General features: G+C 35.8%; 2 protein-coding genes across 3 annotated transcripts in view; one reads left to right on the top strand and one right to left on the bottom strand.

The window, feature by feature from the left end:
• MNAT1 (MNAT1 component of CDK activating kinase) overlaps positions 1–4,534 on the top strand; it is a 220,279-nt gene extending 215,745 nt beyond the window's left edge. For both annotated transcript variants that reach the window (XM_082647793.1, XM_082647792.1), the window contains one exon: positions 4,072–4,534. In XM_082647793.1, coding sequence (XP_082503919.1) covers positions 4,072–4,192 — 121 coding nt within the window. In that variant the 3' untranslated portion in view covers positions 4,193–4,534. The remainder of the gene's footprint in view (positions 1–4,071) is intronic.
• A 5,712-nt stretch (positions 4,535–10,246) lies between these two features.
• TRMT5 (tRNA methyltransferase 5) lies at positions 10,247–24,377 on the bottom strand. The gene is made up of 5 exons (XM_082649331.1): positions 24,355–24,377; positions 22,484–23,139; positions 14,557–14,681; positions 10,936–11,590; positions 10,247–10,562 (listed from the first exon to the last, which is right to left on the bottom strand). The coding sequence occupies exons 1-5, from the start codon at positions 24,357–24,359 to the stop codon at positions 10,510–10,512; spliced, it is 1,494 nt and encodes a 497-aa protein (XP_082505457.1). The 5' UTR covers positions 24,360–24,377; the 3' UTR covers positions 10,247–10,509.
• Between the last annotated feature and the right edge of the window lie 54 nt (positions 24,378–24,431).

The raw sequence follows: 24,431 nt of genomic DNA, 5'->3' as shown, positions 1-24,431 counted from the left end.
TTTTCAACGCATGATGGCTTTAAATGCAGACTTTAAAAAATGGGCCACCTTGTAAAAAGAAAGTCTTAGTCTCTAGAGTTCATTCCCTTTCTTAGTTTGAACCAGTCCAACTTTACAACTCAGTGGAGTTAAAAAGTTGGACTTTTTTTTATTTTTAAACTCTCCATAGGGCCTGGTAATTTGAGGTGGAGGAAACTAATATGAACTTCACATTTTCGTTTCAGTTTAAATTCTGAGATTCTTTGATTCTCTGGAGCCAAAAGCATTTCAAGGGTTTTCATGAGGAGGTTATGACTGGAGGGGAAGAGTGCTGCCTCTTGGTTCTGAGTGACAACCCCTGCCCTCTGCCCCTAGCTGAGAACTCAAAGAATTGTTACATAGCACTAAAATGAGCTGAGTCCAAAACTTCAGCCATATGGTCAATATAGGGCTTTTAAAGGAAGGGAAATAGTAAAAGAGTAATTTCAGAGGAACTCTCTTGTGTTAAAGAACTGAGAAAATGAAGTCTTTCTGAAGCTAAGTGTAAATTATACCACCTTCTTTGGGAGCAAAAGCTGCTAAATGTAACAGAAGAAAATGACAGTGTAGGAAATCAAAGTTCAGGAACAGGCTTTCAAGTGTGGTTTTCTTATGCTTAATCCTTTACTCCCCTCTCAGGATCCATTCCCTCCTTTTCCTCCTCCTTCTCCAAAGTCTGCTTGAAAGAGATTTTGATGGGTAATGGCAAAGGAAGGCACCTTTAGACTTAGTATAAATTAGGGCATAAGATGCTCTTTGTACAGGAATTATCTTAGACATGCTTTTGAAAGCATACTTTTTTTTTTAGCCTTATTTAAGAAAATAATCAAAGGTATGATTTTTAAATCTTTGAGTTTAGTCTGCTTTCAGTAAAAATAAGGTATAGGTACCAAAATAAGCAAACCTCTTTTTTTTCTTTCCTGGTTTCTGCTTGTAAGATTTACAGGTATTTAAAATAAACCCATGAAAAACAGAAATACTGTCCTGGGATTGGCTAAATAGTCAGAGCAATTACCTCCAGGCTCCAAAATCCAACTGAGCTTGACTTTTGGAAATAAATTTGGCTAAGACTTCTTCCTTATTCTGTTGTATAAAGGTGTACATGAAATGATACTGACCTCTGCCAGAAACCCCAGGAATCCTATTCAGTGATGTACTTGTAATGGTCATGAAAGAATTAAATCAACACAGATGTGGATTAATGTGAAAAAGTAGGCAAAACACTAAATTCTCATTGTGTGGTTTCAGTGTTGCAGATCCTTCAAAATACTTTGGTATACCACAATAATTAAAGGGTTTAAGAACGTTAAGATACTTAGAAAATAAAAGCCCACAGTTGAATAACAAGAATGACCTGTTTTATTTTTTAAAATTGAAATTAATGTAGATTGCCATGGTGAAAATAGGTTGAAATATGTAATAATAACTGTTTTGTGCAGCCCTAGAGATCAAAAACAGTAATGTAAATAAGCAGGTCTTTAAAGAATCATACTTACAAATATGTTTAATGTAAGTGATTGCTAGAAGGGAAATGCATTTTTTTCAATGCTATGCAAAGAAATTTTAATGGACTTGATGTTGGCAGTGAGAATCTACAAATTAGCATTAATAACTCAAATTTTAAAATATTTGCTCATTGCTCTAGATTGTGACTGTATTCAAGAAATACTGTTTTCAAACACTAATGAATCATTTTAAATAAACTTTTAAAAACACATTTATGACATCAATAAGTATGACTGTTTATTACATTTTACCTATAAAAAGTTGAACTGTTTTATGTACTCTTTATGGAAACAGTGCAGTCATAAATTAAAAGATGCAACTGTTTTGGATATTTTACTGGTGGTCCTGTGTTTTCCTGCCAGCAGTGCAGCTGTTTCAGGTTTCTCAGGATAACATATAAAAAGTTGTATGTACACTACAAGTTTATGCTTGAATTGCCAAGCCAGAGATGGTATGACTCAACTTTCCCAGAAGCAAGTTATACCAAAATGTGATGAATTAAAACAGCTAGTTGCACAGTGGTTTGTATTCAGTTATGAAAACCAGTTCTCATTTATGATAGTTGGCTTTGTAAGGTTGACACATTCTACTGTGGTACTTGAATTTTGCCATGAGTAAAGAGCCATTGGAGCTAAGACTGTGCTTTTGAGGGTCTGAGGAAAGAGAAAAGGGTGATACAACGCTATCTGGGGTGTGGATAAAACTTAGCTGGAAACTTGTGTCAGGAATGGAACATTTTCATTTTCAAGATACCTGTAAAAATATTACTCACTTATTTGTGTGATAGTTACTGAATTCTCAATGAAGAGAAATTGATTTTATGCTGTTCCAGGTTAATTTTTAGACTTTCTGAGGTGATTTAACACTTACCTCATTTCTCATGCATCATAGTCTTAACAGTGGACATTTTATTTTATCCTGGGAGGTAATAAGCAGATACCTTTATGGCCATGTATTAGGTTTGGTGAATCCCTATTTAAATCCTGTGATACCCAAGGTTTTATTAAGAGTTTGACAACAACTGTTTAATAACAGTAGTCTCCAAAGTGAGATGCATCCCACCAGGATATGTAAGATGGGGTGTAGGGAGAAAATATTAGAACTTTTATTTAAACATTTTAGTTTCATCCTTTAAATGTTTCAAATTATATATTATATATATTTTATAATATACTTACTATATTAATATATTATGTGTATATACTATATAATAGTATATAATATATAAATATATAATTTATGAACAAGTATACAAGTTTTAGAGCTGCACGCTCAAATATTTTTACTGCTATAAATATACTATCAAAAAAGTTTGGAGATTGTTGCTCAATAAATATTCATTTCCTTTCTCCTTTCACTTTCCCCTTTCACCCTTGGCAGAGAAGCAAAGAATTAACACCTTGATTTGTGGCAGTGTGAATAAATTATAGCCAATTGCAGGAGCTTATGCTGTGTCTTACTTTGACCACTTTTTCTATTTGGCCTCTTGTATTGCCATATATTTTTTAATCACACAAGCTTATTAAACATGGATACAAATGAAAAACAGACTTGTTATTATGTTAGAAATAATAAGTTGCTCATGCATCAAGACTTTGACACACAGGAAGTCTGAATGAATGAATAGAAAAGTTTCCAAGTTATTAAAATGTTCTGGTACCTGATTTATTCATTTGCTATACCTGTAATTCTTAGGTGGATGAAGCTCCTTTACTTCCTGAGGCCTGAAGAAACAATGTGGTTTGTTTCTAGGCATTAAAGGTTAAACTAGGCATTAAAGCAAAGCTGGACATACTTGTTTTCTGACAGTGCTGGTAGTCATGCTAAGAAGTTGTCCCTCTTTGGCCAGGATTATCCCATTTTTTAGGGCTGTTTGTGTACCTTTATCAAGGTAGAAAGTTTTAATTGCTAAGTAACATGTGTGTAATTGAAGAATAATAGTGTCTGTTACAGCCTTTTGAGATTGACTCAAAAGACTCTTCTGTATTTACTAATTGGGACATTCTTTTGAACCCAGGCTCAGTTTTGGAATGTAATTTTCTAAGGTTTCCTTTCCTGTAAGGAGGGAGACAATATATTTTTGTAATATTGAAGTAATTTTGAAGTAACTAGTCTGTTCTCTCCCCTTTATCACTTGTTTACGTATTTTCTTCAGAACATATTTATGTAAAATTTTAGTAATACAATAGTATTATGATGTGCATTTATTTATTAAGAGTATGCCAGGAAGGAGAGCAGCAGTTAGGTACCCGAACAAGAGCCAGCAAAATAGATTAGTTCTGAAAATTGGGAATAGGGAACATTTTAAAAACAAGTATTATTTCTGAAACCTCCTTCAGAGCTGTTTTTAGATCTTAATGTAATTCGCTTTATAATTTAGAGTTGGTATGTTTCCTTTTAAAAGGAAATAATGCATTTATAAAGTCTGAACATTTCAGCCTTAGAATTCTTCTTTAACATTTGAATCAGTTTTACTATTGCTTTTTAAAGTGTTACCAATTTATATGTGCTTTCTATATCAATGGTACACTTTTTGTTTTGTTTTAGGTATTTAAACCATGTCAGAGCTGCCTCTCCACAGGACCTTGCTGGAGGCTATACTTCTTCTCTGGCTTGTCACAGAGCACTACAGGATGCATTCAGTGGGCTTTTCTGGCAGCCCAGTTAACCTTTATTTCTCCTCTATAAGATTTGGACCCTGGAGCCGAACCAGGGAGCTAGCAAAAGTAAAGCATACTTGTAAAATTATAGCCATGTGCAGCTGTACAGCAACAGTATTACCACTAGCAGCTGTGTTAAAGTATTTATAGAGAGCAAATTTCAGAACTAAGCTGAGTAATATAGTGGATAAATATTTGTGAAGAAATTTATTTTTTACTTATATTTTTCTGAGAGGGATTGAAGCTGTTAAGACTCATCCAATGGAAGCTATGAATAATTCACCTGTGTATGTTTGAGGTTGATAGACTTGTAAAATCTTTTAAAAAATAAAGCTAGACTTTATACTGTTTTGTGGTTTTTCTCTTATTACAGTGTTTTACTTGAACACACATTAAAAATGCCATTTTGAATACGACACTTAGTGTTAATATCCAAGTCTGTTATTTCTTCTCATAAAATGTTCCATTTTTTCCCCAATGTCTTCTTAATACTAGTCCAGACAAGTGGATATATTTCCTTCTACCAACAGGTTGTGGCAAGTAAAACTTGACCTGTGATAATGTCAGTCTCTCAACATTAAGGACTCAGTGTCTGTTTTGAGCAGTGGAAAGTGAGATGAACCTTGATCAATGTGTTATAGTTCCCAGCTGTGAGCCTCGCTTAGGCTAAAGCAGAGTACTAACCTGCTTTCATGACAAATTCAAAGAAGTAAGTTAACAAAATTTAATCCTTAAAAGGCACCTTTCACCTCAATGTGAGCTCATTTTATGATGAAACCTTCGAGACTGGAATGAATATATTTTAAATGAAATTTCCCTATGAGTAAATTGCACACTCTGGTACAGTTTCTGTTGAAACTTCAAAGGCTTTTAGTATACCCAGAATGTTGCTTAAAGAGTTTGGATGTGGATAGGATATATATTTGTAGCATCTCAACCTTGTATGAGTCTGTTACCTAGACAACTGGGTATGGGACATCGTTTCTCAAGGGAATTAAAGGATTTTTTATTAAATCTCCATTACAACAGTTGTTAGAGTGGAAAGTTATGTGAAACAAGATTTGTGGGTTATATTAGGGTGGAATATCCATATGCAACAGCTCCATCTTATTTGACTAAGTAGGTATTAATTTCAGGAGTACATCTTCATCTTTATAACACTTCTAACTATCTTTGATAATTGAGAAAACCAAGGCATTGAATAATTGAGTAGGCCAAGATCATATACACAAGTTAGTAAAAGCCAAAATTAGAACAAAAGTTTTTTATACAAGTCTAATTCTATAACTCTACTAGTCTGCATCCTATTTCTTATATCTATTAGTTTTCCCCAACAGAGGACTAGCATTTTAAGTACAATACATAAATCTGTTCAAAGAATAGTGAGAACGTTGGACTTGTGGTTAGAGATTTTCTGTACTCAGCTGCCAAAGTAAGGTATCCAGTCTTTAAAAAAGAAACACTATTATTTATTCTCAGTACCTTGTATGATGTATTTAAATGGAAGGAACTAATTATTAACAAAACATTTCAAAGGCTTTCAAAACTTTTTTTTGAGCCTACCTTAATTATTGTGGAAATTGCCTGCACCTGATTTGGCAAATCAGTTAAATTCCACCACCTAGATATGTTGTAATTATTTTGCCCTTACTATGGCCATACTTTGTTCAATAGGCTGGGTTTAGAAGTTAACTGACCCTATTAGATCAAAGGGAATGGTGAAAGATAACCTAATGGCAACAATTCACTAAATAACAAATATTCTACATTGATGAAATTATCCCCAATCCTCCCAGTGATTTCCTCTCTCAGAGACAAAAGGCTGTACAAGTCTTTTCATCTACATGAATTTAATAAGTCTTTTAATATTTTATAACACTAGCACAGAAACAACTACTGAGCATTAACCTATATGCCAAGCACTGTGCTTCATGCTTTATGAATTGTCTAATCCTTCTAACAGTGCTAATATTATTTCCCCATTTTAACAGGTGGAGATGCTAAGGCATGGAGAGGTTCAGCAACCTACCAAAGGTCAATACATCTTAAAAGGAGAAGAGTTTGGATTTGAACCCAAGTGGTTAAACTGCAGAGTCCATGTTCTAGAGATAGCTGTCAAACTTATAAACAACAGCTGTGCAAAACCAAATCTGAGTAGTCAAACTTCTTAAGACTTCCAGGAAATTTTACAGATCAAGTATCTAGTTCTTATATGGGATAGAAGTGACATCAACTAAATAATGGTGTTGATATCCTTGAGAGAAGTCCTGAGGAATTCATTATGTAGAACATGATTTGACTGCTAACTGCACTCCCTTTTATGCAGACATTAATGGATTGAATACATTTACTTGGTAATTAGGATGCATTATTATTTAGTATTCCTTAATTTCTTTCAATAAATATTTGAGTTAAGCTTCTCTTAGAAGTTACCTTTAGGCTGTCAGCAGGTGGTTTGGAATAATCATTTCAAAATCTAATTAACGTGGCAGAAAACTTGTCAAAAAGTTAACAAAATTAAAAAATTCTACCTAATGAGTGCTCTAGCTGTCATTTTCTAGTGGATTAACCAAGAGTTCAGTTACTAGGTATCACATCAAAAAGTTCAGGATGAGCCAAATTTAAATAATGAAATAATCACATGTTCACTTATCCACTCTGAGGGAAAAAGGAGGAGAGGTTAAAGTGTGTTAATAGAAGCATTTAAAGAATTCTGTTTTCTTTTGGCGGTATGCAGGCCTCTCACTGTTGTGGCCTCTCCCGTTGCGGAGCACAGGCTCCAGACACACAGGCTCAGCGGCCATGGCTCACGGGCCCAGCCACTCCGCGGCATGTGGGATCTTCCCGGACTGGGGCACGAACCCGTGTCCCCAGCATCGGCAGGCGGACTCTCAACCACTGCGCCACCAGGGAAGCCCCAGGAATTCTGTTTTCTTTACAATTATATACTGCATATTTTTTCTAATTAAGGGGTGACTAAATGGATCTTACCACTTTACATATGGATAAGAATATCATTTGCACCCACACTTAATATTTATAGCCTAGCACATGGATGTATCAATATAGTACTAGGAAAAAAGTTCTTATGCCTACTTGCAAATTAATTATCTTCACCTAGATCGGGAGAAGGCAAACTGTAGACCTCTGGCGAAATCCAGGGGCTTCCTTTTTTTGTATGCTCCATGAGTTAAGGTTGGTGTCTGTATACTTTTAAGGTTGGAAAAAGCCAAAAGAATAATATACTTTTTAACATGTGAAAAGCATATGAAATTAAAATTTCAGTGTTCATAGTTTTTTTTTTTTTTGGAATATGTGTTTATGTATTGTCTATGGCTGCTTTTGGACTACTATGGCAGTTGAGAGGCAGCAGAGACCTTATAGCTTAGAAAGCCTAAAATATTAAATGGCCCTTTACAGAAAGTTTGCTGACCCTTGCCCTACATACACTTGGAGGGGAGGGAGAGGAAGAAAATTAGAAGTCCCAAACTAGCAATCCCTGGCTGAATTAGCCCTCAAGGTTTTGCATAGGATAGGTTGGGTTGACTCCAAAACCATTTTAAGTGTCTTTCGATAAGGAATAAAAGCTCCAAGTCATTACTTCCCTATACTTCTTACCATTTATTGCCATCATTTATTTATATTACCTAGCTTCTGAAGGCATTTGAGTTTGTAATTAATGACTTAGATTAGGGGTCCTCAAACTTTTTCTGTAGGACCAGAGTAAATATTTTAGGCTTTGTGGGCCAAGAGACAAAACTGAGGCCATTATGTAGATACAAGAGATACAATAAATTGGCACAATTTTTTAAATTAACAGACTTCAAAATACAATTGCGTACATTTTTTGTAGGGCTTTTTGGAGAATTACATTTCCTTTGATTGGGGTTCTAAGTGTTCCTATCATCAAAATGAATTTTAATTGATCACATGTTGATGGTTATATGTAATGAGATTTTACACATTTCATCTTTAAAAAAAGTCTTTTCAGACAGATACTGCCAAATTCTAGAACATGTGATTTTAACTGAACATATACATCACTTGGAAGGCATTTGTAAAACTATGAGATTCTTAATCCCTTGGTATTTGCCTTTTAGCATGTCATTACAATAACACATTAATCACTTCCAATTGAAGATCAGATGGAAGTTCAATTGTAGTTAAATGGATTTTGAAATATGGAAATTTCCTTTGCATTTGCACCAAGGTTCCAAGAATGCTGAACTCAGAAAATATATCCATTGCTAATTTATGAGAATGAAAATCTTGTTTCTTGTTTTAATTTTTGATAGCATGAGAAATGTACAGTTGTAGTCATTTCAGACTACTGCAGTATGTTTCACATTAAAGTTATGTTTGCCTTGTAACTGTAGGTTGATATCTTTGAGAAATATTATCAAGTCTTTAGCAAAAACTAATTTCCAAAGACACTCAGTATTTTAGAAGTGTTTAAGGTTGATTCTTCTTAAGAAAAATTTCAGTCTTGTCCATGACCCCCAAAAATTGCAGTCATACCTTACAATTGCTAAGCAAATAAAACTTAGGTTAAGCTGAAGAAATTCAGCTTCAATTTCTGACAAAATTCAAGGACTCTGAGGATGGTTAAAGTCCATGAAAGCAAATGAAGTTTATCATTGACATTACTGGTTCACTAACACATGACAGATTCAAATATTTGTTGCAATGTACTTGCTGGTGAATAATATAGTGAATAACTATAGGTTTTAAACACGGTGCATTTTCATAAGCTTTGTAAATTTTTCCAACTAGAGCTTTTTCTACCTCACACTTTTCTTTTTAGCCATCATCAGTTATAACACATCAGATTCTACTTCAGGTTTTTACAGAATTAATTTTCTCAGTTTCTTTGAAAGTATTCACCAGTAGTTGTTGCGTGCAGAGTATTCATAGAGGCTAATTCTTCAGTAACTTCAAAGTCAGAATTCACGCCTCAAATAAACAAGAACTGAGCAGTATTAGTAATGTCTATCAACTCATCAAGAGTAAAGAACTACTTGGACTCACTACCTTTTTGACTGCTGACGGTGCTCCCAATGTTCTCAACCCTGAGCAACTGTCCTTGCCAAAAGGTCAACAGTCCTAGACAAGTTTGCTTTCTCCAGACACATTTCTTAGACTGCTGCTTTCAAACACAATTAACTCACCGACAGTAAATGGTTTTCCTTGCTTGGCTTAACAAAAGAGTCACTTGGAGACTTACTTTGGTTGTAGCCTCACTTTCATTTTGTGAAGAAATTCTGCCATGAATTTCCAGTTTAAATACCTAATTTTTCTGACAGTTGCTTGCCTGTGAGTTGGAAATACTGTGATGAGTACTTCTTTGAGAAATGTCAAAGTATATTGTACTTTAGCTCAGGTATGGATGCTTTGTCATCTAATTCAATGTCAAAAAAATTCACACTCTACTGTGCCTTAAAAGCACAGCATGAATGGCCACTTTTCTTATTTTGGAATGAGGGATACATACTGATAATAGTAAAATAAAATGTAATAGCTTGGCAATACACATGGCACTCAAAATGTTGTTGAGTTGTAACTGTGTCACTGTGATTTGTAGTGTGCTGAGCAGCAGTATGAAGTGATGAGAATCATATCCCATCTGTGTTGCAACTACTCAACTCTGCTGTTATACCATGAGGGCAGCCATAGCCAGTATGTAAACAAATGAGTATGGTGTGTTCTAATAAAACTTTATTTATGGACACTGAAATTCAAATTTCATATAATTTTCATGTCACAAAATATTATTCTTTTGATTCTTTTTCAACCATTTAAAAATGTAAGAACCATTCTCGGGTCACTTGCCATACAAAAACAGGTGGTGGACCAGATTTGGCCTGCTGGACAGAGTCTGCCTATCTCTGATCTAAATAATCTCATTTGTTAGTACTTTTATAGTAATAGTGTAGGAGTACTTATATAAAACTTAGCTACACTCTTCAACTAAGGATAACTGTAAAATGATTAGTTCTTTCCTAGTTAGCACGCAATTATCCTACCTTCAAAAACTATTTTCCCAAGAGAAAGACAATATTTAAATATATTTATCTAATAAAATATTAGATATATTTGATGATAAAATTATAATTGTAACATAAAAATGTATTTAGTAGACTTATTTAAATTTGATAATCCCCAATTTATAAGACAGCTAGGGCAAAATATAAGGGTTCAATACTAAAGTAACTGAATGCTAAAATATACAAATCATACAAATGATATTTCACTACATAAAGGTCTAGTGGGGAGCTGGAGAAAATATTTCCAATTAAGTGATTGAAGCAGTTTGTGTTTTTTCTTCCTAAAAGTCTTTATCTGTCCTCTGGCGTTTAATAGGTGGATCTTCATGATTGTCTGTAACAAATCCAGAAAATCTATATTAGGTAAGATACTTAACATTTGAAAATACTTTTAAAAAGCAAATAATACAGGCATTTTAAAGATTTTTAATCTAATTAACTTACACATGAAATAGTAACATTCCTGCGGATTTATTATTTTAGTGAAGTAGACTTCTACTAGACTGAACAGTAAATCATACTAAAATTTGTAAAATTGTGAGAAAGTAGTCACAATTGAATGGCAAGGGGTCTTGAACTGAAATATCTAACTAGAATGAGTTTAACCTATTTCCAAGTTTAAAAAATAATATAAAATATATATGTAGCCCCAGAAAGTTATATGAAAAGTATTACAGCTTACATTTAATTTCCCAGAAATTGCTCACCTCCATTTAGGGTCTGGTTCTTGTAAAGTATAGCAGCAGGAATCCGAAAAGTGATGCATAACATTTCCTTGTTAGGGGCCACATTTCTTACTAGGTGAACTGAACTGCATGCCTCCAAGGAGATGCCTAACACAGTTCCAGCTCGTTGCTGAACATCCTTAGCAGGATTAGCATCTTTGGAAAAGCTGTAACAGTGCACAATGGGAAAAAGCTCACTGCCGCATGGCTGTCCATCTAAGAGTGATTTGAAAGCACTGAGAAACTCAATAGCCTTTGCTGGCAAGTTCATGACAATGTGCACAGAGTGTTTTCTTTCTTTTGACAGTGGTCCCAGCTGCTGCATTAATTCTTCTCTGACTGGTCCTTGGAGGAAGTCTTTCCCATCCAAGTTAAAGACTTTCACCTTTTGGTCCACTTTATTTAATTTACAATTGTGTAGTAACCATTTATGGGATTCAGGATTGAGATCATTAGCAAATACAGTGCAGTTTTTCTTTGCTGCTGGAATGGCAAAGGGCCCAACCCCAGCAAAAACATCAAATAGGACATCCCCAGGTTTGAGAAGTTCTGTGATACGGCTGTGTTCTGTGGAGAGACGAGGATTCCAATAGACTTTTGAAAAATCAAATTCATAAGTGTAGTTGTTCTCTCGAACCTGAAAAAGGTATTATGCTTTTGGTTAAACTGCTTAGTCTTAAGTTGTAGTCACTGATATTGGATGGATGCACTCACAGACATACACACATTTAAATTTAGTATTATTAAGAGCAAAAAAAGCAGTGCATTTAAAGGCATTTTAATTAGAATTCTGGTGTTTACGCTATACTTGAGGCCACTTAATATCTTGCATTAGAAGTTTTCATGAGAAAAGTTCTCTCTTCAAAGCCAAGTGGTTCTCCATCTCATCCTAAAGGGCTATAAAGTGGTTCTCCAATCACACTAGGAATTCTTCAGATAGGCCAATTGACTGGCTTAATTATACTCTCTCCTGTCACCTGATAGAAAAAAAAAACCTATACTTTGAAACAACACACTACACATATCTTCATGGTGGGTAGCTAAGTTGCAGACAGCACTTCCACACAGCAAGCAAGCTTCCCTCCTTAGTTTTCAGTTTGTCAGGGGGAGTCATGATAGATGTGTCATGTGTCATTGAATTTGGAGGTATTTTGCTGTGTTTTCAGACAGTTACTTGGACTTTGCAGGTTTCATGTCTATAAATAGAGCCAGTGTATAGAACAAATTATTCCCCTACTTTCTCCTTTCCCAAATCTGAGTTTTCATGGATAAACTAAATACATACAGTGAAGCAAAGTCTTGAACAAAATTAAGACTTTGCAGCATTTCTTTGGGGATTATCATAAACATGATAGAAAATAGAAAACAAAACTAAAATTACAGTTGTAGAATGTGACCTCACCCATCATCTTAAGCCCCTTATTTTAATAGATGAAGAATCACAGGGCCAGAAAGTTCTTAAGTTCTATAAATATGATAGAGATATCTTCTGTATTCTCTCTTCATGGACTTAATTCCAAATTTGTACATATTTTTTTCTTCCTGACCACATCAGATGCTCTGGCCATATTATTAAGGTTCCAGTATTGGAAACGTTTCTTTATGATTCTGCCAACTAAAAGTCTTTCTAGGTATATAACTTGGAACGCTTATATATGTCTTGGGATGCTTTTTCCGAAATCTCCTTTCTACTCCCCTTTTAAGCTCTTTAGTGTGAATCACAGTTCTAGCTTAAAAAATTAGATTCTAAGTATCCCTCTGGTTTTATCATGCTGTCTTTGATATCTCGCTCCCTTAGTTAAGCATGACTTTCAGCAGATTCACTTTAGGAATCTTTTTACCTCACAATATACACACATACTACTTAAATGTTGCATGAGCTCCTAAAGTTAAACTTAAATGTGATTCTGTTTGGAGCAAAGAAATTATACTGAGTTTTTACATTTATTTGACAGTATAAATATTAGGTATAAAGTATGTCCTTAAGAACAAGCTTTAGTTGACTTAGGAAATCAATCACAAGGCATTTATAAAATTACAGAAGTTTCTCAGAACTTTTAGATGTTCTTTCTGAGAAGAATGATACTATCTGTTACCCTAAGGGTCAGTACCAAGAAAAGAACATGCACAGTGTTCAATCAGGGTATGCCTAAAGTTTAGTAGGTCTTCAGGTCGGCTGAGGTAAGCACTGTTATTACCAAAGGATTCATATTCAAATCTTGCTTGCCATAACAGACCTCACACATTATACACAAGTAGTAGGCAGTGGAGGTTTGGTATACAAGGGAAGACCATGCATGGACTCGAGTCAGAAGGCTTGCTCCAAACACTCAGTCATTCCTAGTTATTTCATCTGCATAAAGAGAATATGAATAACAACAACCATTATCTTGTGGGTCTCTTAGGATTTGTTATATTTAAAGCATTTAGCTCAGGACCTAAAATAAGTGTGTAGTAAATGGTATTTTAATATCCTGACACTATTAAATTCTGGAGAAATATTGGCCCAGAATCTTAAAATTATTTTGCATAAGTTCTCTCCTGAGTTTTATAAAGTCCTGTTTGAAAGATATGACTAACACTTTAAGAATGGCTTTTGTTATTAAAATTATGGAGAGAGTTTAACCTATTTCTTAGCTTGGGTACAAAATTTCACATAATGTTAACATGTAATTATCTAAGGGGCTAAAAAAGGTTTATTATATCCAACACTCCAGAGGATTTGGGGGGTGGAAAATAAGAAAGTGGTTTATACCAGGAATCTGTTCCTACATATTTTAAATTATTTTTTCTTTGAAATAGATTTGTTTTGTTTTTCTTATAAAAGAAATATGTGCTCAGTAGAAAAGCATGCAGACGATAACAAAGGTCACCAGTAGCTATACCAAATAAAAATACGCTCCCTGTTCATGTTCTGGTGTATGTGCATATTTACATACTTAAAATTATCATAGTTAAAACGTAACTATGTTATATATACTATTCTACAACTTATTTTTTGTCACTTAACGTGTCAGTGGACAATTTATTTTAAGTAGGGAGCTAAATATAAATAATCTTTAATGATGGAGTATTCCATTGTATTGTTATACCAACATGTAATCAATTATCTACTGATGACATTTAGGTTGTTTCCATTTCTTTGTTTTATTTATTATTATAAAAATGATGCAGGGACTTCCCTGGCGGTCCAGTGGTTAACACTCCGTGCTTCCACTACAGGGGGTGGGGGTTTGATCCCTGGTCGGGGAACTAAGATCCCACATGCCACGCAGCGCAACCAAAAAAGGAAAAAAAAAAATGATGCAGAACCTAGTACGTACATCATTACAGTTTTGTCCAATTATATCCTTGAGATAACTTCCTATAAATGGAATGCTAGGTCAAAGGATGTATCTATTCAAAACTGCAATATATTACCATATACTCTTCCTGACTGTATCAAATTTGCACTCCCATCAATAGTATATGTAAATGCTCACATTCTCACATATTCATCAATACTGGGTATTTATTATATATTCTTAATCTTTGTTATCTATTCTGATTTCAAACATTAATCTTGATATACACTATATTAGGAGACAATAAAATACTCCATACCTTGGTCATCATATTCTCCTCTCCAGATAGCACTTCCATTTGGAAATTTCGGTAGGTATTATCAATGTTATTAATTTTATTTACCACTGAGGTGATTCCTGGATTTTTGTCAATCATAACTTGGCCTAAAATCAGAGAATTCATAATAAATATTGCCGTTTGGTTGCAAAATAAAAGCTAAAACTGCAAGTATGAAATTGATGTGAACTATATTTTCTTTTGGTTTATAGACAAAACCTGCATCTAGTATGTGTAAAGAGGCATGCAATTCTAAAAATTCAGCAGATTACTAAAGTTAATGTCTGACAGCTCCCAATGCAAACACACACAAAAAATGTGTGGGTACATTTATAAAAAAATTTTTTTGAGGAGTTTTGTTCTACCTAATATTTTTCCGTGTCTTTTACTTAGTCTTCTCAAATGTATCAATACAGCAGTAAGCAAACAGGTAGACCATAGGGAACTGGTTAAAAAACAGAAGGAAAAGATGTAAGGACTTTGGGAACAAATGGTCCCAGAAAACACCAGCCTGTCCTCATTGGCCTCAAACCAAATGTTTGCTTGATTGTGTATTTGAAACAGATACTTCCACTTTGGAAACACATACCAGCAAAATAATGTTTTCAAATAAAAGAAACATAGATTCTTTAGAGTTTTATCTAAACAAAATGTCCATTTACTTAAATTGTTCTTTATGTCAAACATTTGCCAGAGCAGAAAAAGCTACAAGGGTAAAGTACACCAGCAATGGTATACTGATGCCCTATAATCAAAGTCTACATTTTTGTCAGCACTTTAAAAATTTATAAGAATCTATACACTGATTGGTTCAAGATGGCGGAATAGAAGGATGTGCTCTCACTCCCTCTTGTGAGAACACCGGAATCACAAATAACTGCTGAACAATCATCGACAGAAAGACACTAGAACTCACCAAAAATGATACCCCACATCCAAAGACAAAGGAGAAGCCACAACGAGATGGTAGCAGGGGTGCAATCACAATAAAATCAAATCCCATAACTCCTGGGTGGGTGACTCACAAACTAGAGAACACTTATACCACAGAAGTCCAACCACTGGAGTGAAGGTTCTGAGCCCCACGGCAGGCTTCCGCACCTGGGGGTCTGGCAACAGGAGGAGGAATTCCTAGAGAATCAGACTTTGAAGGCTAGTGGGATTTCACTGCAGGACTTCGACAGGACTGGGGGAAAGAGAGACTCCACTCTTGGAGGGCACACACAAAGTAGTGTGTGTATCGGGACCCAGGGGAAGGAGCAGTGACCCCATAGGAGACTGAACCAGACCTACCAGCTAGTGTTGGAGGGTCTCCTGCGGAGGCAGGGGGGAGGGCTGTGGCTCACAGTGGGGACAAGGACACTGGCAGCAGAAGTTCTCGGAAGTACTCCTTGGCATGAGCCCTCCCAAAGTATGCCATTAGCCCCACCAAAGAGCACAGCTAGGCTCCAGTGTTGGGTCACCTCAGGCCAAACAACCAACAGGGAGGGAAACCAGCCCCACCCATCAGCAGTCAAGTGGATTAAAGTTTTACTGAGCTCTGCCCACCAGAGCAACAGCCAGCTCTACCCACCACCAGTCCCTCCCATCAGGAAACTTGCACAAGCCTCTTAGATAGCCTCATCCACCAGAGAGCAAACAGCAGAAGCAAGAACTACAATCCTGCAGCCTGTGGAACAAAAACCACATTCACAGAAAGATAGACAAGATGAAAAGGCAGAGAGCAATGTATGAGATGAAGGAACAAGATAAAATCCCAGAAAAACAACTAAATGAAGTGGAGATAGACAACCTTCCAGAAAAAGAATTCAGAATAATGATAGTGAAGATGATCCAGGACCTCAGAAAAAGAATGGAGGCAAAGATCGAGAAGAAGCAAGACATGTTTAACAAAGACCTAGATGAATTAAAGAACAAACAGAGATAAACAATACAATAACTGAAACAAAAACTACATTAGAAGGAATCAATAGCAGAATAAATGAGGCAGAAGAATGGATAAGTCACCTGGAAGACAGAATGGTGGAATTCACTGCTGCGGAATAGAATAAAGAAAAAAAGAATGAAAAGAAATGAAGACAGCCTAAGAGACCTCTGGGACAACATTAAACGCAACAACATTTGCATTATAGGGGTCCCAGAAGGAGAAGAGAGAGAGAAAGGACCCGAGAAAATATCTGAAGAGATTATAGTTGAAAACTTCCCTAACATGGGAAAGGAAATAGCCACCCAAGTCCAGGAAGTGCAGAGAGTCCCATACAGGATAAATTCAAGGAGAAACACACCGAGACACACAGTAATCAAATTGGCAAAAATTAAAGACAAAAATTATTGAGAGCAGCAAGGGAAAAATGACAAATAACATACAAGGGAACTCCCATAAGGTTAACAGCTGATTTCTCAACAGAAACTCTACAAGCCAGAAGGGAGTGGCATGATATACTTAAAGTGACAAAAGGGAAGAACCTACAACCAAGATTACTCAACCTGGCAAGAATCTCATTCAGATTCAATGGAGAAATCAAAAGCTTTACAGACAAGTAAAAGCTAAGAGAATTCAGCACCACCAGACCAGCTCTACAACAAATGCTAAAGGAACTTCTCTAAGTGGGAAACACAAGAGAAGAAAAGGACCTACAAAAACCCAAAACAATTAAGAAAATGGTCATAGGAACATACATATCGATAATTACCTTAAAGCTGAATGGATTAAATGCTCCAAACAAAAGACACAGGCTTGCTAAATGGATACAAAAACAAGGCTCATATATATGCTATCTAAAAGAGACCCACTTCAGACCTAGGGAAACATACAGACTGAAAGTGAGAGGATGGAAAAAGACATTCCATGCAAATGGAAATCAAAAGAAAGCTGTAGTAGCAATACTCATATCAGATATAATAGACTTTAAAATAAAGAATGTTACAAGAGACAAGGAAGGACACTATATAATGATCAAGGGATCAATCCAAGAAGAAGATATAACAATTATAAATATATATGCACCCAACATAGGAGCACCTCAATACATAAGGCAACTGCTAACAGTTATAAAAGAGGAAATCGACAGTAACACAATAATAGTGGGAGACTTTAACACCTCACTTACACCAATGGACAGATCTTCCAAACAGAAAATTAATAAGGAAACATAAGCTTTAATGACACAATAGACCACATAGATTTAATTGATATTTATAGGACATTCCATCCAAAAACAGCACATTACACTTTCTTCTCAAGTGCGCACGGAACATTCTCCAGGATAGATCATATCTTGGTTCACAAATGAAGACTTAGTAAATTTAAGAAAATTGAAATCATATCAAGTATCTTTGCTGACCACAACGCTATGAGATTAGAAATGAATTACAGGGAAAAAACGTAAAAAACACAAACACATGGAGGCTAAACAATACGTTACTAAATAACCAAGAGATCACTGAAGAAATCAAAGAGGAAATCAAAAAATAACTAGAGACAAATGACAATGAAAACACGATGATCCAAAACCTATGGGATGCAGCAAAAGCAGTTCTAAGAGGGAACTTTATAGCTATACAAGCCTACTTCAAGAAATTAGAAAAATCTCAAATAAACAATCTAACCTTACACCTAAAGGAACTAGAGAAAGAACAAACAAAACCCAAAGTTAGCAGAAGGAAAGAAATCATAATGATCAGAGCAGAAATAAATGAAATAGAAACAAAGAAAACAATAGCAAAGATGAATAAAACTAAAAGCTGATCCTTTGAGAAGACAAACAAAATTGATAAACCATTAGCCAGACTCATCAAGAAAAAGAGGGAGAGGACTCAAATCAGTAAAATTAGAAATGAAAAAGGAGAAGTTACAACAGACACTGCAGAAATACAAAGCATCCTAAGAGACTACTACAAGCAACTCTAGCCAATAAAATGGACAACCTCAAAGAAATAGACAAATTCTTAGAAAGGTATAACTTTCCAAGACTGAACCAGGAAGAAACAGAAAATATGAACAGACCAATCACAAGTAATGAAATTGAAACTGTGATTAAAAATCTTCCAACAAACAAAAGTCCAGGACCAGATGGCTTCACAGGTCAATTCTATCAAACATTTAGAGAAGAGCTAACACCCATCCTTCTCAAACTCTTCCAAAAAATGACAGAGGAAGGAACACTCCCAAACTCATTCTATGAGGTCACCATCACCCTGATAATAAAACCAGACAAAGATACTACAAAAAAAGAAAATTACAGACCAACATCACTGATGAATATAGATGCAAAAATCCTCAACAAAATACGAGCAAACAGAATCCAACAACACATTAAAAGGATCATACACCACAATCAAGTGGGATTTATCCCAGGGATGCAAGGATTCTTCAATATACGCAAATCAATCAGTGTGATACACTACATTAACAAATTGAAGAATAAAAACCATATGATCATCTCAATAGATGCAGGAAAAGCTTTTGACAAAATTCAACACCCATTTATGATAAACTCTTCAGAAAGTGGGCATATAGGGAACTTACCTCAACATAATAAAGGCCATATATGACAAACCCACAGCAAACATCATTCTCAATGGTGAAAAACTGAAAGCATTTCCTCTGAGATCAGGAACAAGACAAGGATGTCCACTCTCACCACTATTATTCAACATAGTTTTGGAAGTCCTAGCCACAGCAATCAGAGAAGAAAAAGAAATAAAAGGAATACAAATTGGAAAAGAAGAAGTAAAACTGTCACTGTTTGCAGATGACATGATACTATACACAGAGAATCCTAAAGATGCCACCAGAAAACTACTAGAGCTAATCAATGAATTTGGTAAAGTTGCAGGATACAAAATTAATGCACAGAAATCTCTTACATTCCTATATACTAATGATGAAAAATCTGAAAGGGAAATTAAGGAAACACTCCCATTTACCATTGCAACAAAAATAATAAAATACTTGGGAATAAACCTACCTAGGGAGACAAAAGACCTGTATGTAGAAAACTATAAGACACTGATGAAAGAAATTAAAGATGATACCAACAGATGGAGAGATATACCATGTTCTTGGGTTGGAAGAATCAATATTGTGAAAATGACTCTACTACCCAAAGCAATCTACAGATTCAATGCAATCCCTATCAAATTACCAATGGCATTTTTTACAGAACTAGAACAAAAAATCTTAAAATTTGTATGGAGACAGAAAAGACCCCAAATAGCCAAAGCAGTCTTGAGGGAAAAAAGAGGAGCTGGAGGAATGAGACTCCCTGACTTCAGACTATACTACAAAGCTACAGTAATCAAGACAATATGGTACTGGCACAAAAACAGAAATATAGATCAATGGAACAAGATAGAAAGCCCAGAGATAAACCTGTGCACCGATGGTCGACTAATCTATGACAAGGGAGGCAAGGATATACAATGGAGAAAATACAGTCTCTTCAATAAGTGGTGCTGGGAAAACTGGACAGCTACATGTAGAAGATTGAAATTAGAACACTCCCTAACACCATACACAAAAATAAACTCAAAATGGATTAGAGACCTAAATGTAAGACCGGACACTATAAAACTCTTAGAGGAAAACATAGGAAGAACACTCTTTGACATAAATCACAGCAAGATCTTTTTTGATCCATCTCCTAGAGTAATGGAAATAAAAACAGAAATAAACAAATGGGACCTAATGAAATTTAAAAGCTTTTGCACAGCAAAGGAAACCATAAACGAGACGAAAAGACAACCCTCAGAATGGGAAAAAATATTTGCAAATGAATCAACGGACAAAGGATTAATCTCCAAAATATATAAACAGCTCATGCAGCTCAATATTAAAAAAACAAACAACCCAATCAAAAAATGGGCAGAAGACCTAAATAGACATTTCTCCAAAGAAGACATACAGATGGTCAAGAAGCACATGAATAGCTGCTCAACATCACTAATTATTAGAGAAATGCAAATCAAAACTACAATGAGGTATCACCTCACACCAGTTAGAATGGGCATCATCATAAAATCTACAAACAACAAATGCTGGAGAGGGTGTGGAGAAACGGGAAGCCTCTTGCACTGTTGGTGGGAATGTAAATTGATACAGCCACTATGGAGAACAGTATGGAGGTTCCTTATAAAACTGAAAATAGAGTTACCATAACCCAGCAATCCCACTACTGGGCATATACCCAGAGGAAACCACAATTCAAAAAGACACATGCACCCCAATGTTCATTGCAGCACTATTTACAGTAGCCAGGTCATGGAAGCAACCTATATGCCCATCGACAGACAAATGGATAAAGAAGGTGTGGTACATATATACAATGGAATATTACTCAGTCATGAAAAGGAACGAAATTGGGTCATTTGTAGAGACGTCGATGGACCTAGAGACTGTCATACATAGTGAAGTAAGTCAGAAAGAGAAAAACAAATATCGTATATTAATGCATATATGTGGAACCTAGAAAAATGGTACAGATGAACCGTTTTGCAGGGCAGAAAGTGAGAACACAGATGTAGAGAACAAACGTATGGACACCAAGGGGGGAAAGCGGCAGGGGGTGGTGGTGGTGGTGGTGGTATCATTTGGGAGATTGGGATTGACATGTATACACTGATGTGTATAAAATGGATGACTAATAAGAACCTGCTATATAAAAAAATTAAATTAAATTAAAAAAAAAAGAATCTGTACACTATCTCATTGTATAAGGAAAGATAACTTGATCTGTAAGTTAGTATAAAGTACTCCATAATACAAATATGCTTAAATACAACCAGAATTTGTCCAATTTCTCTCTGATAGTTAAATACCTGATTTTGAATATGATAATGTCAATAAACTCTTGTCAATAGTTGTTCTTATCTTGTTCTGCTTCAGGTATCAAAACTCAATTTTTAAGGTACAGAAGTTAGTTTGAAATGAATGAAATAAAAAAAATATTCTGAAGGTCTATAGCTTTAGAATTACCACTGTATGAAAATATTTCATTTTTAATCTATGAGTGCCCCTTTATGAAAGAGAGTTTATAAAATAAGAGTGCTAAAAGGAATGTTGAGTTAGGATAGGCAATGACTCATAGGAAAGCCTATACTTGACATTTGCACCTGGTCATAATTATAAGGATCTGCTTAAGTATTTATTATGTTATCACTATGCATTATCAGCTCCTTTCATCAATAAAAACAAAGGAAATGCATAATAGCATAGCTCTGAAATCCTACCCATGCAAAACACTGAGCACTACATTTTAAAGCTGAAAATCATTCTCAGAAGTTCTGACAATTACTCTACATTAAAAAAAATTAATCTGGAGAATGCATGGACATTAAATATTTATATAAGAACAAGTGCGATTTTGATTAGTCTTCTAGTTCTTTCTTATCCCAAAGCATAAAAGACCCACGCTTCAACTTTGGGCTACAGAGGTAAGAGATACACAGCAGTGTTTCTAAAAGGCTAGGAACACTAAAAAAGTATGGTGCCTGACATACAGAAGAGGCTCAGTTAACTGAATCAATGAAAGCATGACTAAACAGTGTCTTGCCCTTCTGACTATGAAACACTCATGAAACCTAGCATTCAACATAGTCCTGAAGGACTAACAAGTCCTGTGTACCAAAATAACTGCCAAAGAGTTCTACAAAAGCAAGTGATTCAAGTTTACGCTTACGTATTGTGTACACAAAAGCTTGAATTGATATTTAGAGATTGCTATGACTCTGGGAAGAGTATTCCAATATGGCCCTCAAAAGAAAGAATATGTAGCTTAAGATCCAGCTTAAAATTAAAATGATAAAATGTCCTGATTCTGTAATTCGGCATTAAAAAAAAATTTTTTTAACAAAAATTAGAACTTGCTAATTGCTTTCTAATATGTGAATATTACTAAGACACACCTACCAATTAAATGCTTGTAAGGCAGTTGATGATCTCGAAGGTTCAGGTGGGCAATATGTCCAACTCTGCTAAACCCTGAAGTCACATCTTGACCTTCAGGAAGCACAGCTTTCAAGATTTCTTCTGACTTAAAGTTTTCATAAGTTAGTTCCAAGTTATGTTTAGATATCTGTGGACTGACATTCAGCTGCTTTAAAATACTGAGTTCTCCCTTCTCAAAGGAATCATCAGTAAACATTTTATAGGGATCCAACATAATTAGTCTACTTTCTTCATCTTCTGGATCTTCAATCACACGTTTTATGCCTGGGCGCTGCAGTGCTGCCCTTTTAAGAGATCGCATCAATTTATTGACTATTTCTTTCCTCACTTTAAGCACCGGGATGGTGATTGTCTTTTTAAAAGCTGTTCTATCAAGTTCTGTCATTCCTCGAACATCAGAGGGGGGTGAAAACAATTCAGAGTCTCTCTGATTTGTTTCTATTTCAGGCATGGTTGAGAATATTTTTCTTTGATCCAACAAGAAAATACCAGGTGTTCTGCTAAGCTTCTGTATCAGTGATGCCCAAGCTAGTGGACTCAAGGATTCGGCTTCAGTTATTCTACAGCTTTCCACTTTGAGAAGTCTTCTTGAGAATCCAAATGGCCTCCATAAGATCCTAAAAAAAGTATTAATTAAAAGAAATACCATAAAGTTACAAACTAACTTAACATGTTCACAATAGGTCTTGAGGATAAAAATTTAAATTCACTACTGTTTTAAATAGCCTGCTAAATGCTGATAATTAAAACTTTTAGTGGTATGTGAGAAGTATACTATCTTTCCTAGGACAGGATGACTGCAAGATTTGAACCTTCACTCCACCTGCTGCCAGGACTAGGGCTTAGTGATCCATCACCCTCCCTATAGTCAATAAACCTCCCCACCCACAATTTTCTACAGAATATGTTTGGAATTAGAAGGCTGAAGTTTAAGTTAAAGGATCATCTCTAAACGAAATGGTCACTATATTTACGATTTTACCAATGTCAATTTTTAAAAGGATATTCTTATGGATGCTTAATGGGTCAGATGTTGTACTAAATGCTTTATGCACATTGTCAATCTTGGGAGGTGTGTGGTATCACATTCTCATCTTGTATACGAGTAAACTAAAGCTCAGAAGTAGGTAAATTGACCCTAAGTCTCGTTGCTGGTAAGTGGCTGAGCGAGGATTAAAATCCAGCGCCTGCGCTCTTAATCTATCTCAATGTCTTCGATGTTTTACTGCCACAAGTCCTGCCTGTAACTAGAGGTTTCAGTATTTTGAGGACGAGAACTTTGCTAAGTGTTATATGCACATACCAGTAGCAGTTCAGTATTTTGAGGACGAGAACTTTGCTAAGTGTTATATGCACATCCCAGTAGCAGTATCAGTTATTAATTTTGCCTTCTGGAATACCGAAGAAGTAATTGTCAGAAGAAAGGGCCCTGCCCGGGTACCCTGTAAAGCAACTGTCAAAGTTCACAGTCAGGGTTCAAACTGGGTCTAGAAGTTAACCAGATGTGTGATCTTGGGTAAATTACTTATTGTGAGTCTCGTCTTTCCGCATGTAAAATGTGGCTAAAGGCTCTATCGGAAAGCTTTTGAAAAGATGAAACACTCCTCACTCCGCCGTACTCAGACCTAGGCTCCACACCAGATGGTGGGTGACCTCGTGACGTTTCCGCGCCCAGAGAGCGCGAGGCGGAGAGCAGCCCCGAGCGGACCCGTACTGCCACCATACCCTCAGCCTCTTCGAACTATCAAAGGCACCGCGGCCGCCATCTCACCAACGTCACCATCTCATTTCTCTGCGTCGCCCAGCAGCTGGCTCCAAGACCAGACTCTCACCTCATGCTCTGGTGCAGCTCGGAAATGGGTCGCCGGCGGGTGGGCGGGCCCTCGATGACACCATCAATGTTCGCCGC

This window comes from Grampus griseus, assembly GCF_964374135.1.
Source record: "Grampus griseus genome assembly, chromosome: 2".
Taxonomy (NCBI): Eukaryota; Metazoa; Chordata; class Mammalia; order Artiodactyla; family Delphinidae; genus Grampus; species Grampus griseus.
The sequence above is the reverse complement of the archived record's forward strand: the minus strand, read 5'-3'. Positions and strand labels throughout refer to the sequence as shown.